Here is a 15,514-nt window from a genome sequence, read left to right as displayed (position 1 = left end):
CTTGCCTGTATACTAGAGTTACTTTGACACCCTTGCCTATATAGCAGAGTTACTTTGACTCCCTTACCTGTATACTAGAGTTACTTTGACACCCTTGACTGTATACCAGAGTTATTTTGACACCCTTACCTATATACTAGAGTTACTTTGACACCCTTGCCTGTATACTAGAGTTACTTTGACACCCTTGCCTATATACCAGAGTTACTTTGACTCCCTTACCTGTATACTAGAGTTACTTTGACACCCTTGCCTGTATACTAGCTACTTTGACACCCTTGCCTGTATACCAGAGTTACTTTGACTGCCTTACCTGTATACTAGAGTTACTTTGACACCCTTACCTGTATACTGGAGTTACTTTGACACCCTTGCCTGTATACCAGAGTTCCTTTGTCAAAGCACAGTAGTGGAAGGATGATGTCAGGATGTGATGGGATGGAGACAGGAACTGAAATTAAAATTTCCCACCGCCATTAATTGAGTAGATGAGATAATGTGCATAACAAAACCTTAGCGTGACGGGCAACCTTCCGTGGGAATAGCAAATGGTATTGCTGTGTTTTTATTTTATGAGTCCAGCTTTACTATTTTTTATCCTGACAAGTTGTTATCTGGAAAAAAATTACCTGAAACACTTTCTTACGATGCGATATATGTTTTGTCTTTATTATTTTTTTTAAAGCAATCGAACAAGACGATGACAACACTGACAAGCACATAACCGTGACAGAGGCTAATGATGTTCCCGATCCTCAGGTATGGTGCGGCTGTAACACGGTGTTGTACCTTTCTCAGTTGAGGGTGGTCAGATGGAGAGGTGCTCATGAATGAGGCGGATTTGCCCTATGGGTCCTGCTATTGCTCATTTTCACCAGGTTTTGACATAAAGGCCTTTCCCAAGAAAGACCCTAAACTGTTCCTACGGAACTCCCCCCGTATCTGGCATAGTACACTCTGTAATTTCAACTACTCACTATCCAAACATGTGAAATAGAAATGGCCCACCAAATAAGCAATCCGTATGTTTTGAATTGTGTGTCACTCTGAGTGAGCAGTCTGGCTCCATCCTACCCAGGTTGCGACTTTTTTCTTTGTTCAAAGTCTTAATACTGTGTGCACTTCCTTCCGTTAGTCACTAGATAGCTGTATGGTTATTGGCTAGACAGCCCCGGTACTGCAGGACTTCTTCAATTTGCCCTCCCGTAATAGCCTGATGTTATGCAACAGTGCCCACATCACTCATCACCTCATCTCATGGCTGTTGCGTCATCTCACGTCATCACAAAATAGAAAGGGTGACTGTGCTACAATGTTTTGAAAAAGAAAAAGGCCATATTCGTGTAACACTTTCTGTAGTCTTTTGAGTGAGTTGTTCTCTCTTGTTATTAGTTGCTGTTGTTAACCTGTTGCAATGCTTAATGTATAAACAGAAGTATATCATATGTATATAAAAACAGAGTTCGGTACCATTTGGAGTTTTAGGTATTTACTGGGGAATCTTAGGGTGTGTCTTCTTCAGATAAGGATTGATAGAGGAAATACACTTCTTTCTCACTTCCTCTCTCCCTCTTTCCCCTCTGTATGTCTAGAGATTGATAGATACATAGATGATAGATAGTAGATAGATAGATAATGGATAGATAGATGATAGATAGACAGATGATGGCAGATAGATAGATAGACAGATAGATAATGGATGGATAGATAGGTGATAGATAGCAGATAGATAGGCAGATGATAGATAATGGATAGCAGATAGACAGATGATAGTCAGATAGATGATAGCAGATAGATAGAGATAGATAATGGATAGATGATAAATAGATAAATAGATGATAGATAATGGATAGATGATAGTAGATAGATAATAGATAGATGTTAAGTAGATAGATGATAGATAATGGATAGATGATAGATAGGTAGGTAGATAGATACATAGGTAGGTAGGTAGGTAGATAGATAGATAGATAGATAGATAGATAGATAGATAGATAGATAGATGGGACAGATAGATGATAGATTCCACTTCTCAAAAACGCAACCATGTAGAAGGCGTTGATCCTTGGCCATCTCTTCAAGCTGACAGGAGAGAAGGAGCTTGTGGTCATACTATAACATGCATGAGCTGCCAGAGATCTTGTGCTGTTGATCCCTAATAGCTAAATCACAAATGGACAAGATTTTGAATTGGATGCCTGAGTGCCAACAACCATTTACTTTATATTTAAATGAAGCATTTGAGGACTCAGTGTAGTTTGTTACCCTACTGCCTTTTGCCTTGAAGGTCCAAAAAAATCTATTGATTGTGTTTAGAATAATCGCATTATCTTTTGTCAGTCAAGGCTGCACAGGTTGTAGTATTTTTTAATAAATTTATCTTGTTTTGTTATCATATGAATGATGCTGTAGTTGAGTTTATATTCAAGTTATACTTCAGGCTTCAAGTATTCCCCACCTCAGTATTCATTGCCTCAAGCTTAGGCAGCAAATGCTCTCACTGGAGAGCCATCTCCCCGGCCCAGAAAAAGTGGATTTTAGGGTTAAGGTAATGCAGTCATTGTTTTCAGATGTGACTGCTTATTTGTCCTCCTTCTGTGTCCTTTTCTGAAGGATCCCTGTCCTTGTTTCATTTTTAGCCTTGGGGGAGTGGACCCACATTTTATGACTCCATTTATTGAGGAAACAGACTTTTCATTGGCATTTGTAACATTGCTCAGGCTGAAAACCATACAAACAGCTTTAATTATGCATTACAAGGAATTTTTTTCTCCCAATAGAGACCTTACAATAGGCTTTTAAATAACTCTTCTGACAGTTACGCATTAATCCTTCTCCTTCTCTGGCTCAGCAGCGCCAGGTAAACTGTTTGTAATTAATTTCGCATAGACACATTAAATAGACCACACATATGAAAGTCTAGGTCAAGGGCTATAAGTTATCTTGCCTCTTTTGTCCATAACAAAGCTCCCAAAATATATTAATAAATCCATGGGTTTCTTGAATTAAATTACTGAATTACAGAGCCATGAAAGGGACCCCCAGAGAACATCTGGCTTCGTGTTGTATTTCCAAAACTGCTATCCTATGAACCATGAAGGATTTGTGGCATCTCTGGGCTGAAAAGTCCTCCAGGGAATGAAGTGCCATCCATACAGTTCTCTGAAAACTTTCTACCAGGTAGTCATTTTATAAGTAGCTCTGTAGAATTATGTAGTTATTTTATAAGTAGAGCTGTAGAATTATCCAATGAAAATATTAGTACATCAGAAATTGAATGGAAACTGGAAAATAAAGACAGTATTAATTCCTTTTTTATTAGAAAATATGAAGTAAGTATAGAAGTTAAATTAATATGAAATATACTTTTTAAAGTAATAGTATTTGTTACTTAAAATGCAAATATTTGATTTATGCATTGATATGCCTGGTTCAGATAAAACAGTTTCCTTAGCTGGGCGTTGGTGGCACACGCCTTTGATCCCAGGATCCGGGAGGCAAAGGCAGGCGGATCTCTGTGAGTTTGAGGCCAGCCTGGTCTACAGAGCGAGTGCCAGGATAGCCTCCAAAACAATACAGAGAAACCCTGTCTCGGAAAAACAAACAAACGAACAGACAGACAAACAAAAAACCCATTTCCTTATACAAGGGGGAAAAAAGGACAAACCCCAAGGCTGTATTTATGATCCTTATCATGACATGAAATTGTTTGAAAATTTGTGGTTCTGTAGAAACCAATAAAATAGCCAGTGCCCCTCATGTCCTCCATCTGTTGCTGATGATGGAAACCGTTGCCTACAGAGCTGTGCATGGGACTCACGGAGTGTGAATCAGAGTCCTCGCAGGTTCTGTCCACTGAAGCCGGACACAGTAGCTCTCAGAGCTCCCAGCTGGGACCAGCCCTGCCGATTTCGTTCACACGCTCTCCCTCTGATGCTCAGAGGGCCAGACTGGAAGCAGGAGAGAAGGAAGGGGCAGACAGGCAGGAAGAGGGAGAGAAGGGAAGGCTCCTCAGTCACACGGCTGTATTACCGGGGAGTCCGTCTGAGGCTTTGTGGGATGTCAGCGTCTCCTCTACGGCAGGAGACAGGGAATCACGGAGTGGGGCACAGAGCAGAAGGAAATCTCAGGTGTGAGCACAGAAGGATGCTCCAGACACTAGAAGTTTACTGCTTTAAGAACGCAATCTTTAGGGGCCTGGAGAGATGGCCCAGGGCTTAAGAGCATTCACTGCTTTTTGGGAGGTACTGAGTTCAATTCCCAGCACCCACAAGGCAGCTCACTCACAACTGTCTGGTGCTGTCTTCTGGTGTGCAGATGCACGTACGTGTGTGTGTGTGTATGTGTGTGTATGTGTGTGTATGTATGTATATATGTATATATATATGTGTGTGTGTGTATATATATGTATATATATTACATATATAAATAAATGAAAGGAATGCCATCTTTAAAGAATGCTAATTATTTCCAAGTAGAACTAGCCCCACACAGTTTTCTTGTCCTCCCATCATCAAGGAGGGTACTCAATACCATTTATTCCCTTCTGCCCTCCCCTGCATTGATTTAAAAAAAAAAAAACACAACTTCATGATTGGTGCATGTATTTGGCATTATCTCAGATGGTAGGGACCATTAGAATTCTGACCAACAAGGGATATACTCTAAGGAGGAAGGCTAGGGTGACAAGGGTATTTAAGGGTAAAAATCAAATGGGCCCTCAGTGACGCCCTAGATCAACAGTTCTCAACCTGTAGATCGTGGCCCCTTGGGGGTGGGTGGTTGTTGCATGTCAGATGTTTGCATTGTAATTCATAGCCGTAGCGAAATTACAGTTGTGGAGTAGCAAGGACAATAATCTTTGGTTGGGGGGTCACCCCAGCATGAGGAACTGTATGAAAGGGTTGCAGCATTAGGAAGGTTGAGAACCATTGGCCTAAAGCGTCTCTGGATTTCTACAGTCTAGCTTCCTAGCAGGCCAGGAAATGACAACCACAGCCCCTGCCTACTGAAAATAGCCTACTCCATCCGCTTATCCACCACCCACCCCATTGGTGCTCCGAGGGTTTCACCTGCAGAGCCAAGTAGTTGCAACTTACAACCTGAGGTATTTACCGACTGGCCTGTCATGAAAATTGTGCTAGGGCTCGCCGCTTAGATGCCTGCTACGTGCCTTGTTTCTCACACCACCAGCGTCTTCTTCCCGATCCTTACTCTTCGTCAATAACTTCTGGGGGAGAAGATGCCTTCAGTAAAGAATCTTCACCAGTGGCCCCCATCAGACTCCGCCAGCCTGCCTGCATGCTGTCCCCTGTCCTGGTGGTTGGCATATTGATATTTACATTTCTGTCTAAGGGTCGATCCTTATCTTCTTTTCGTACTCAAGGGTATTTATTCATCTTGAAAGTGTGCTCACCCACATTCTCTCTCCCTCCCTCTCTTCCCTTCACGCTTCCTCTCCCTCTCTCGTATGGTCAAATTTCCCTGTGTGGTACATGATTTCTAACATAGATAAAAATGCTGAGGTGTCCTTCATCTCAACTCCACCGAGCCAGCAGAACTCTCGTTCTCATCATTCTTCAGCTGGGTCCAGTCTGCCACAGTATCCTTGGGGTTCTCTCTTGGCTTCCAGTTAGTGAAACTGTCCCCCTAACCACCTCAAGGGGAGATTCCTCTCCTCAAAATTCCTTTGTCAAATGATAGTTATTTGGAAACATCTTATCTGATACTCCAAACAGCGTACTGGTAGACCCCTACACACACACCCAACAGCATGCTGGTAGACCCTCCCCCACACACACACAGCAGCACAGTGGTAGGCCCCCCACACACACACACATCCAGCAGCATACTTGTAGGCCCTCACCAACACCAGCAGCATACTGGTAGACCCCACACATGCACCCAGCAGCATACTGGTAGATACACACACACACACACACACACACACACACACACACACACACACTGAAACCCTTTAGTCCTCTCCAAATTTCCCCTGAAGCTGCTCGCTCTTCCTGTCTCCTTTCTGATCCTCTGTACCCTCCTCCCACTGAAACATTGCAGTCAGCTCTTTGATTTATTATCACTGCATTCAAATAACCAAAGCAATACTGTCTATGCTCTGGATGGACCCTGGCATACTATCCCTGCCCATACCGTTGCTTCTGAACCTACAGACTGCCAAGCCTCATCCTTACTGGGACTTGGGGTAGTCACCTTCCTTCCATACTCCCCCAATATTTATAACTATTTGGGAAACTCCCAAACCACATCTGCCAACGCTGCTTTGAAAATGCATCCAGATGCCCCTCAAGTCTTGTCATCTCTTCCTATGCCTCAAGTGGGTGACACATCCTGGGTGAACACATGTCTTGTTCATGCTCTTCTAGTTCCAGCTACTTCATCCTCCCCTCTGGACACGGTGAGCCCCTATGCTGTAAATGTGTTTGCAATCATTTTCTGCTGGAGCTATTCCAAACAGTTTCATCTCGTTCAGAACAAGAATCCTGACTCTTTTTTTTTCCATAGGCAAAACACCATGTGTTTTAATAATAATAATAATAATAATAATAATAAATATTCATTGTCTTACAGATCAGTTAATACCACATTTAAGTACAACATATTTTATAGCATACCTGGTAAGATATCATTAGCTCATATCGTCACAAAGAAACCTAATTTTGAGAAGTAACCTAATTTTTCCTTATGAAGACTAATTATTATAATTATAATTCTCATTATTAAAAACTAAAATATGTATTCTGTAAATTCTACGTATTTCTGTTTTTTTTAATTAAGCGCAATATTGCCCTGTTGATGTAAGATGCCATCTGTTCAGTGTCCAATTTGACTCCTCCAAAAAGCAAACACCCTGATTCTTCATTTCACTGCTGTGTGGATCTTTATACTTATTTTACTTCATCTTAAAATTTGAATTGAAGATGTTGATCTTTACCAACACAAAGTATATGCAACAGGTATGGCTAATATTAGGCAAAGCTCTACCACCAAACTAATCTCCAGGATAGCATGAACTTATTTGTCTCTCTCTCTCTCTCTCTCTCTCTCTCTCTCTCTCTCTCTCTCTCTCTCTCTCTCTCTCTTCCTCTCAGACACACACACACACACACACAATGCATACAATGTGATATATCAGTATATTTATACATTCTATAAGTTGACATCAGAATAAACACATTTATTTAAAACATTTGTTACTTATTTATGATGGAGACTTTAAAAATGCCTTATGCTTGCTTTGGGAAACATGCATTGATGAGTGTCATAGTCACCTCACAGAAATTATTTTCTAATTTTTTTTCTTGGAAGTTTTGTGTGTATGTGCGCGCTATATTCTGACTACAGTACTCCACCCCTGCCAGCTCCTCCAAGATCCTCCCCAGCTCCCTTCCCATCTGAATCCACACCCTTTCTGTCTCCCCTCTAAAAACCAGATAGATGGCCAGGCAGTGGTGGCACACGCCTTTAATCCCAACACTCAGGGAGGCAGAGGCAGTCGGATCTCTGTGAGTTTGAGACCAGCCTGGTACAGGGCAACTTCTAGGACAGCTAGGGCTACCCAAAGAAATCTTGTCTCCATAAACAAAAAATATCAAGCAGTCATCTAAAGAATAATAATGAAATAAAGCAAAAACCAAGCAAACTGGAATAGGACAAAACAAACAGTAGAAAAACAACCAAAGAAAAAGCATGAGGAACACAAACAGATTCAGAGACACACACACATATCCCTATACTCAGGGTTCCCATAGAAACAGAAAAGTGGAAGCTGTAATTTATGTGCAAAGGACCTGTAATTTTTTTTTAAGTTTTAACAAAACATTGTAAGACAAAGAACCTCCAAAGATATGATTGAGTTAGTTTTGTGTTGACCATTTGGGGCTGGGCATGAGGGCTACCCTTAAGAGCGGTTTGTATCTCCAGTAAGATTCCAGGGAAAAGAACTAAGTTTTCATTTGCAAGTGGTTATCAAACAGAGATGGCTTGGGGGTAGGGATAGGGGTTTGTGTCCCTGTCTCTCAGCACTGAAACCCCATTTGGTGCCGACCAGTGCTAGCACCTCTGAGTTCACATACGCATCAGACCTACTGTGTTTAGGATTCCCGTTTCCTTCCTGTCCTCCATCCTTTGGTTCTTATACGGTCTTTCTGCCTTCCCTCCTAGAGTTCTCCAACCTCTGAGGGCAGGGATTTGATGCTGACACCCCATTTAGGACTATAAACTCCTAATACAGCCCAGAAGGGAACTAAGTGGTTGGATCTCTGACCATCTAACCAAGTAGCCCCTGTCCTACCGGGATGATATTCTTTCTTGGTCATTTGGCATGCCAGACACCCCAAACCCTCAGAGTCCTTGTTCTGCTTAAAACGCACTTCTTTGGGAATTGGCGTATCTTTTTCTGGCTTCTTTTAGGTTACTGTTCAAATACCATCATATTGGAAAATCTCCTGATTCTCTGGTCCCAACCCCTCATGCTCTATTTTTTTTTTCCTGTCACATACCGCCTGGTATTTCTGTTTTTTTTTTTTTTATGTTATAGAATCTTCTTCCTCTGATGAATGTAAGCTCCAGGGACATGAGGGACTTTGGGGGAATTTATTCTGTAGCTTTAGGATTTGTGTGGGTGGTTATTAGGTAAAGTCTATTGAATGGGTGTATAATATAGACTAGAGATATGGGGCTGGATAATATTAAATAATGTTGCAATGAGGCCGGGTGATGGAGGCATATGCTTTTAATCCCAGCGCTCGGGGAGGCGGAGGCAGGCAGATCGCTGTGAGTTCGAGACCAGCCTGGTCTACAAGAGCTAGTTCCAGGACAGCCTCCAAAGCCATAGAGAAACCCTGTCACTAAAAACCAAATAATAATAATAATAATAATAATAATAATAATGTTGCAATGAGTATGTTTAATACTAGAAAGGCTGTGTTACTATGTTCATGGACTGACACTAAATAACTTCAAGAGTTATCGGGGTGGGGTTGGGGGGGAGGTACGGGGCTTTCCAGCAGCTGGCTGTCCACCATGTACAGGATGTCTTAAGATAAACCGAGGTCCTTGCCCAAGGAAACTTAGGAAAGAAACTAAAAAACACCATTTGTGAGGAATGTTATAAATAAGCATAAACCTCATGCTTTGGTGGGAGAATTCTGCTTGCTGCCCTCTAGGGGGTCTGTGATGGCTAGTTGGAAAATTTCTTTTCTTCTGAGCCCTTGGGAATAAAGTTGTAGTTGTTGCTTTGAATGTCCAGTTTGATTTCTGTGATGCCATTCGATAGCATGGGTGCCTTTCACACCAGCTGTTAAGACCTTGAAGCTCGCCTGGAGGTGGGGGCACAGACCTTTAATCTCAGCACTTGGGGGATAGAGGCAGGTGTATCTCTGTGAGTTCAAGGCCATCCTGGTCTTTATAGTGAGTTCCAGGATAGCCAGAGCTGTTACACAGAGAGACCCTGTTTTGGGTGTTTGTATGGCGTAGGGGAGGGGCCATGAAGCTTGAGTCCTGTCCCCATATTTGGTCACATTACTGAGTGTATTCAAATCCTGTAGGTTATGTTGGGTAAATAAAGATTCAGTGGTTTTGACTAATCCTGCCAAGTTAACTTCAGGTTTCTTTATTAGAGCATGCCTTGGTATGTTTGTGTGAACCATTTAGGAAAGAATTTGAGTAGAAATAGTTTATAATCTCTGTGTTAGAATGACCTTTTTTCCCCTATTTTAAACTCCTAATTTTATCTCCTTCTTATTATTACTACTTATGGCCTTCAATATATAAAGAAATATATGATGCTTAGTGGGTTGTTTCTAAATGCCCATGAGTGCTTTTACTCATGCCCTTACTGTAATTTTCCAGTTGTGGGGGGAAAAAGTTTATCCCATAATCTTCTTGCTGTGTTTGTCCATGGAATGATCCACTCGAGCTAAAGAATTGGGAAGTTGTAGACTGTTATTTTTAGGACTCTGTATCACTTCACCCTTTTTGCCAGAGTGGTTCCTGGCTAACTTTCCCATGAATTTTTAACCTTTTGCTGGGCTTTGCTTATGTAACAGGAAACAGGCTGTCAGGAACAAACAAATACCAGCCTATCAGGCGAACACGTACTAGCAAATGATTTAGTTTGCCTCTTCCAGCTCTTAAAGTAGACTGATACATGCTCTCAACCTGAAGTCTCTTGGCGCGGTATCTCTACATTAAGACAACACAGATTTAACTTTGGAAAAGCTAAATCTTTTTACAAAGGCCATGATTTAATTCAGATCGCAGGGAAAATGCGCTCCCTATAAGGCGAACTTTGTGTTGGTGTCATGTCCTGGGACTGTGGATTTAAGTATATCTTCGCTTTTTCTCCAACTCTTAAGGCTGGAGTGATGTGCAAGCTTCAAGAGAGAGATGATATCGGGTGTATCGAGCTGGTCCAGAAGCTAGCAAGAGAAAACTGTCAGTTTTTACAGGCAGATAAAAAGGAGCCAGAGAAGTATGAACAGGTAAACCCCTCTTTTCCTCTTGGGGACGTGCAATCAGAATGGATGGGTAAACGCTTGTATATATGAGGGCGAGAATATTTTATTTGGAATTGTTTAGGGTTTTACCTCTGCAAGCAGCCTTCTCAGTAAAAAAAAAAAAAAAAAAGGTAGGTACTCTGAAGTCTTAAGCTAGTGTCTTGGGGACTGGGTTTGTAAGAGGATGCTTCTCAGACATAAGCCATAAAGAAATGTTGACAGCCAGGAATGCATGTCTGTCATGATTCTGAGTTGACAGCTTCCAGGTCTTCCACTGTAAAATTTGTTCCATTCAGTAGTACAGAGAGCATACATTTTTGAGAGAATATTCCAAGGCAGTTTTATGTTTACCTTGGTCGTGGATCTCACTTGCAAAGGGACGTATGTACCCTGAGTCATTGGAAAGGGCAGAAAACAAGAGGGCGGGTCAGATGGAGACTTCCCAGTAGCTTCTCAGTGCTGTGTTCCAACAAGAGTGACATTGTATGGATACAGTGAAAGCTGGGGAGCGGGGGAGGACGGGTTGCTTGGTACCCTGAAAGCAGTTATTGAGCCAGAGATGCTGCTGCCCTCAGGCCAGGGAGACAATGTAGCCGCTTTGTTTTGCCACATATTGTGATCCGCTGATTGTTGTTTGTTAAGACTTCACTCTTACTATCCCGAACTGCTCACAAACAAGACCAGATCCTTGTCTTTCTCTGGCTGTATAGTTTTGTTTCACGTTTTATTTTCAAACCCTTCCAGAAGCTGCTACATGTTTTTTTTTTTCAAGCCCTAAGTCTGTTGATACAAATGACAGGGTTTTTACCCAGCAAAGGATGGGCCAGGACTTAGGGGCTTTCAACAGTTTTGCTTAGCATTGTGACAGTTGTTGTCTCAAGTGGTGGGAATGATAAGATAATTTCAGAGCCTTGAGAGTGAACTGTTGCAGGGCTAGCTGCTAGCTAGCTTTAAAGTGTACTTGGAAGATTCAGACGCCTACCTGCCCTTTGCTGAGTACTGTAGAAAAGTTTAAGTGCTTATGTGAGATGTTAAAAACACCCTAGAGTTTGCCTGTGTCACAGCCTAATTCTTACCCCGTCATATCCTTAGGATATTTGTGTATCTTAATGTGTAACTTTAACTTCCCAAGGCGCTATTCCTTTGGATTCGTTTTAATTAAGAAACCCATAGCTTTTCATTTGCTTTTTTTTTTTTAATTCAAGATGCACTGTGAGCCCTCACTGTTGATGGTGTGAAATCACACCATAGTTTAATTAGGGGTGTTCTTCTTTCCTGGTTGTCCTTTAAATGAACACTGTATCTTCTGGGTGATTGCAAATGAGATGCATTGAGCCAGTGACAGCCTGGGATAGGGCAGAGTTGTTCAAAGCCACATGATAGAGCCTCACTCCACAGGAGCTAGATGTAGGCTTCAGCCGTGAAGAACGTTGTGCCGTTCACAAGACACCCCGTGCTGTCTTTGTTTTCTAACTATTTTAATCCAGAGTATTACAGTTGCAGCTAGTGAGATTATAATTCCCTCCAAACTGTAGAAATCTGGAGGTGGTGCTAGTCATTCCTAAGGCTTTTAAAGGAGCCAGAAATCCAAGTGTGAAGATTTGCTGCATGGTTTGTGGTTATCTTCTTCCTGGCCTTTAAACCCTTTAAAGTCTCCCAAAGTAAAGAGTTTTTAGAGTGTTTTCACAGGACATTCCTGTCTCACTGGAAAGTGTAAAATCAGCTGAGGTGTGTGATCTCCATCTGCAGAATGGCACCGACTTTAGTCAGTCAGCACCCAGAGGAAAAACCACATGTGCTGTTCCATAAAGGAATGGCTATGTATTAGGCACCTGTATGCTTTTACAATCGCTATCTTAAAACTCCAAGCCTTCTGACCTGATTTCAGTGCTCTTGCTCGTGCAAACTGGAAGCACACAGTACAGGCAGAGGGAACCGCAGCTCGCCAATGTAAACCCAAGCCCACGGCTTCCTCCTGTTTCCACAGTAATGACCCAACCCTGCAATTGTGTACAGATTTCCTTTATTTCACCGTTTTATAATCGTTTATCTATCTCATCTGCCTTTCCTGGCTGAAGCTACATGAAGAATGCCTACATTTACATTAGAGTCCCAAATGCCCCTTGGACTGTTATTTTTACTCAGCCCTATTCTCCAGCTGCAGAACACTACACTCTATTCCTCTCATTATGTGTATGCCTAAACAGGGAAGTAACTCTGAAGGATAACTACTGGGCATGGCGTAAAACAAAGCCCTTGCAGCTCTTGCTGACCTGTTACAAATTTAAGGGATTACAACCTTCTGAGTGGGCATTTCTAGTGTTTTCTTAAATTGGCAAATGCTACGATTATAAATTCATGCAATCATTGAAATGTTTCACTATGTGCTTATGCCAAGATGTTTCAGGAGGGAAAATTAAAAATGTAATTATCATGTTTCTCAGGAGTCACTCAGCATACCTATTTTCTGCTAACTTGCTACAGGCAAAATTGGGCATCACGCATTTCTAAGTGCTGGTAATTAATATCTGAAGACTTAACACAAGAGGGCAAAAAAAGGGACCGTGCTTCCAAACATTATGATGGGAGACTCAACGTTCCATTGTTAATTCTTCGAAGAAATTAGCCTCTTACATGGGCATAGAATTTATAGGCCTTAATTCTGTCGTGTATCCGTAAGGGAGAGGAACAAGCAGGGATTCTGCACTTGACCTTGGAGGATGACCGATGGCGACCTCTGCATTTTAGGCAGGGGACCAGCCATTAGTGATTCATGGGGTCGGCTGGAAGGCTAAAGTGAAGTTGATTGTGAAAGACCCAGTAAGCCACCCTGGTGAGTTTAAACTTGTCTTTTTGGCAAGGGAGAGCCGCCACCAAATAAGTAACATGGCTAGATGTGGGTTTTGTCGGTTCTCTCTGGCTTCAGTTCAGAGGAATAACTGGGTGAGGAAGAGAGAAACGTTGGCAAGAATCTTAAAAAGCTATTGTAGTCGGTCCGATGAGAGGTGTTAGCCTGTGGGAACTGAGAAGGCGGTAGGCGTTAAGAGCCGTATAGGCATGAAATGGCAGAGCTCGATGATTGATAATCGGGAGTGCATGCTCTATTTTCTATTGAATAACATTTTAGTGCTGATTAATGCTTCTTGACTACAGAGTGGAAATAAGTGTGTTGTGGTTATTATTATTGTTACTATTATTTGGTGTTTATTTGTTATCTTTGGAGACCAAAATCGCACTGTGTGGCTCAGAGTGGCTTTGGGTTCATGGTCCTCCAGTCTCATGTCTCTGAAAGCTTGGGGTTTAGTTCTGTAACAACATGGCTGGCCAGGAGCTGCCTCTGTATGTCACCAGAACGGTGGGTTTACTTTATCCCCAAATCCATATGAACCATTGGCCTTGCTTTGTTTCCCTGAGCTGTTCAGAAATGGCCTGGGATCTCCATGTGTATCTTGGCTTATGAGTTGCTAGTTGGCTAACGGTGTGGAGACCGCATAAACAATCCCCCCCCAAAAAAAACAATCCCCTTGAAATATCTTCAAAGAGAATCTCTACTCATCCCTTAATCTTTTGGCCACGTGTAGCTGTTTGCTGTGCAGTGCAGTCTACTTTGTTCAGAAAAGGTCTCTATCGACGCTAGACTTCTTTCTTTTGAAACCTCTGTCTTGTGGGTTACTTTGACAGATACTGTTATTGTAGAATGTTCTCTTCATAACCATTCAGGCATTAAATTTTTACTGAGGTTGGTATCAGAGAGAATTTAGAATAGCTGTGCTGGCTACCGTTCCTCAAGAAGTTCATCTAGTTGGGAAGAAAAGACACCAGGATGATTGACAGCTCCGCAAGAAGGATGCAGTGAGAACCCACCCACAGAGATCAGCGTGTGGGTCGGGGAACTTGATTTACGGCTGGGGATACTGGATTCTGTCTATAGCAGAGGTAGTAAGAGTTGATACTTTTTTTTTTTTTAAAGTAAGTTTGGGTCAGATCTAAGCAATTCTATTCGAAGACCATTCAGTCTGACGGGTTGGAAAGCTGAGGGTTGATGGCGGTTAGGTAGAGCTAGGCTGGGCAAACTCCAGTGTGGTGGCCTTGGGAGGACATCTTCCCTCAGCACTTGTCACAGGACTTAAGGATGCAGAGGAGCTAGGCTGCTCAGATGGCAAGAGTCATGGTGTCTCTGTGGAAGAAATGAATGAGGCAGCCTTGGGGGGAAGGGGAGGGGCAGAATGATGGGAAGGTACCGCCAGGGAGGTGGAGAGGCGGGGGGAAGGAAAGGCCGGCGACGTGTTAGTCTGCACGCTTCGCATTAATAGAACCAATATTTGCAGTCTCTGTGGAGACGTGGGTGCTGTCTTCTGGAATGAGGCTGTAGAATTAACCAGGAGGCTGAGACGGTTTCTCCTGAGATGCAGCGTGTGCTTTATGGGCATGAGCTACACCAGCTGTAGCTCCAGAACAGACTTCCCCCAGCTCCCACTTGTAGAGATGGTGTGTAAGCAGTTGTTCAGCAGGGCTTTCCTGAGGGGCTTGGTCTCCACCCAGTTTTCTTCAGTTCCTTTGTTTCAGTCTGCAAGACCCACCCTGCTTCCTTCCCCTTCCCTAATTCACTCATGAGATATGGGTGGGAAGGGGACTTGGCATACTCTGAGACTGAATCTTGGCATGGTCTGCCGCCTACCCCAGGGAAAGCTCCCTATCGCTCCCCCCTGGACCGGAATTTCCTTTTCCCTGTTTCCTGCAGCCTCATCCTGGAATTCTACAGACGTCAATGGGGCCCCTTGTTTAAGGACTGCTGAGAAGTGGTTTCGTGTATCCCGGACTGCTGTCACTCCTGTTTTATACATTCAAAGTTTGTTTCGGTGACTTCATTTCATTTTAAAAGTGGGGCTGAATGTAGGGTGGTGTCTTTTTTGCTCTGTATAAAGTACTAAAAAGGAATGTGTTTTGTCATACAGCCTATGTTCCCACGTGTAGGTGAGAATAACTTC

At 42.6% G+C, this 15,514-nt stretch overlaps 1 protein-coding gene across 1 annotated transcript in view; it reads left to right on the top strand.

The window, feature by feature from the left end:
- Rapgef5 (Rap guanine nucleotide exchange factor 5) overlaps positions 1-15,514 on the top strand; it is a 225,919-nt gene that overhangs the window by 111,331 nt on the left and 99,074 nt on the right. Inside the window, 2 exon segments of the mRNA XM_040742315.1 lie at positions 686-759; positions 10,386-10,511. Of these exon segments, the coding sequence (XP_040598249.1) occupies positions 686-759; positions 10,386-10,511 (200 nt within the window).

This window comes from Mesocricetus auratus, unplaced genomic scaffold, assembly GCF_017639785.1.
Source record: "Mesocricetus auratus isolate SY011 unplaced genomic scaffold, BCM_Maur_2.0 Super-Scaffold_15014, whole genome shotgun sequence".
Taxonomy (NCBI): domain Eukaryota; kingdom Metazoa; phylum Chordata; class Mammalia; order Rodentia; family Cricetidae; genus Mesocricetus; species Mesocricetus auratus.
Note: the sequence above shows the minus strand (reverse complement) of the source record. Positions and strands in the feature narration are given on the sequence as shown.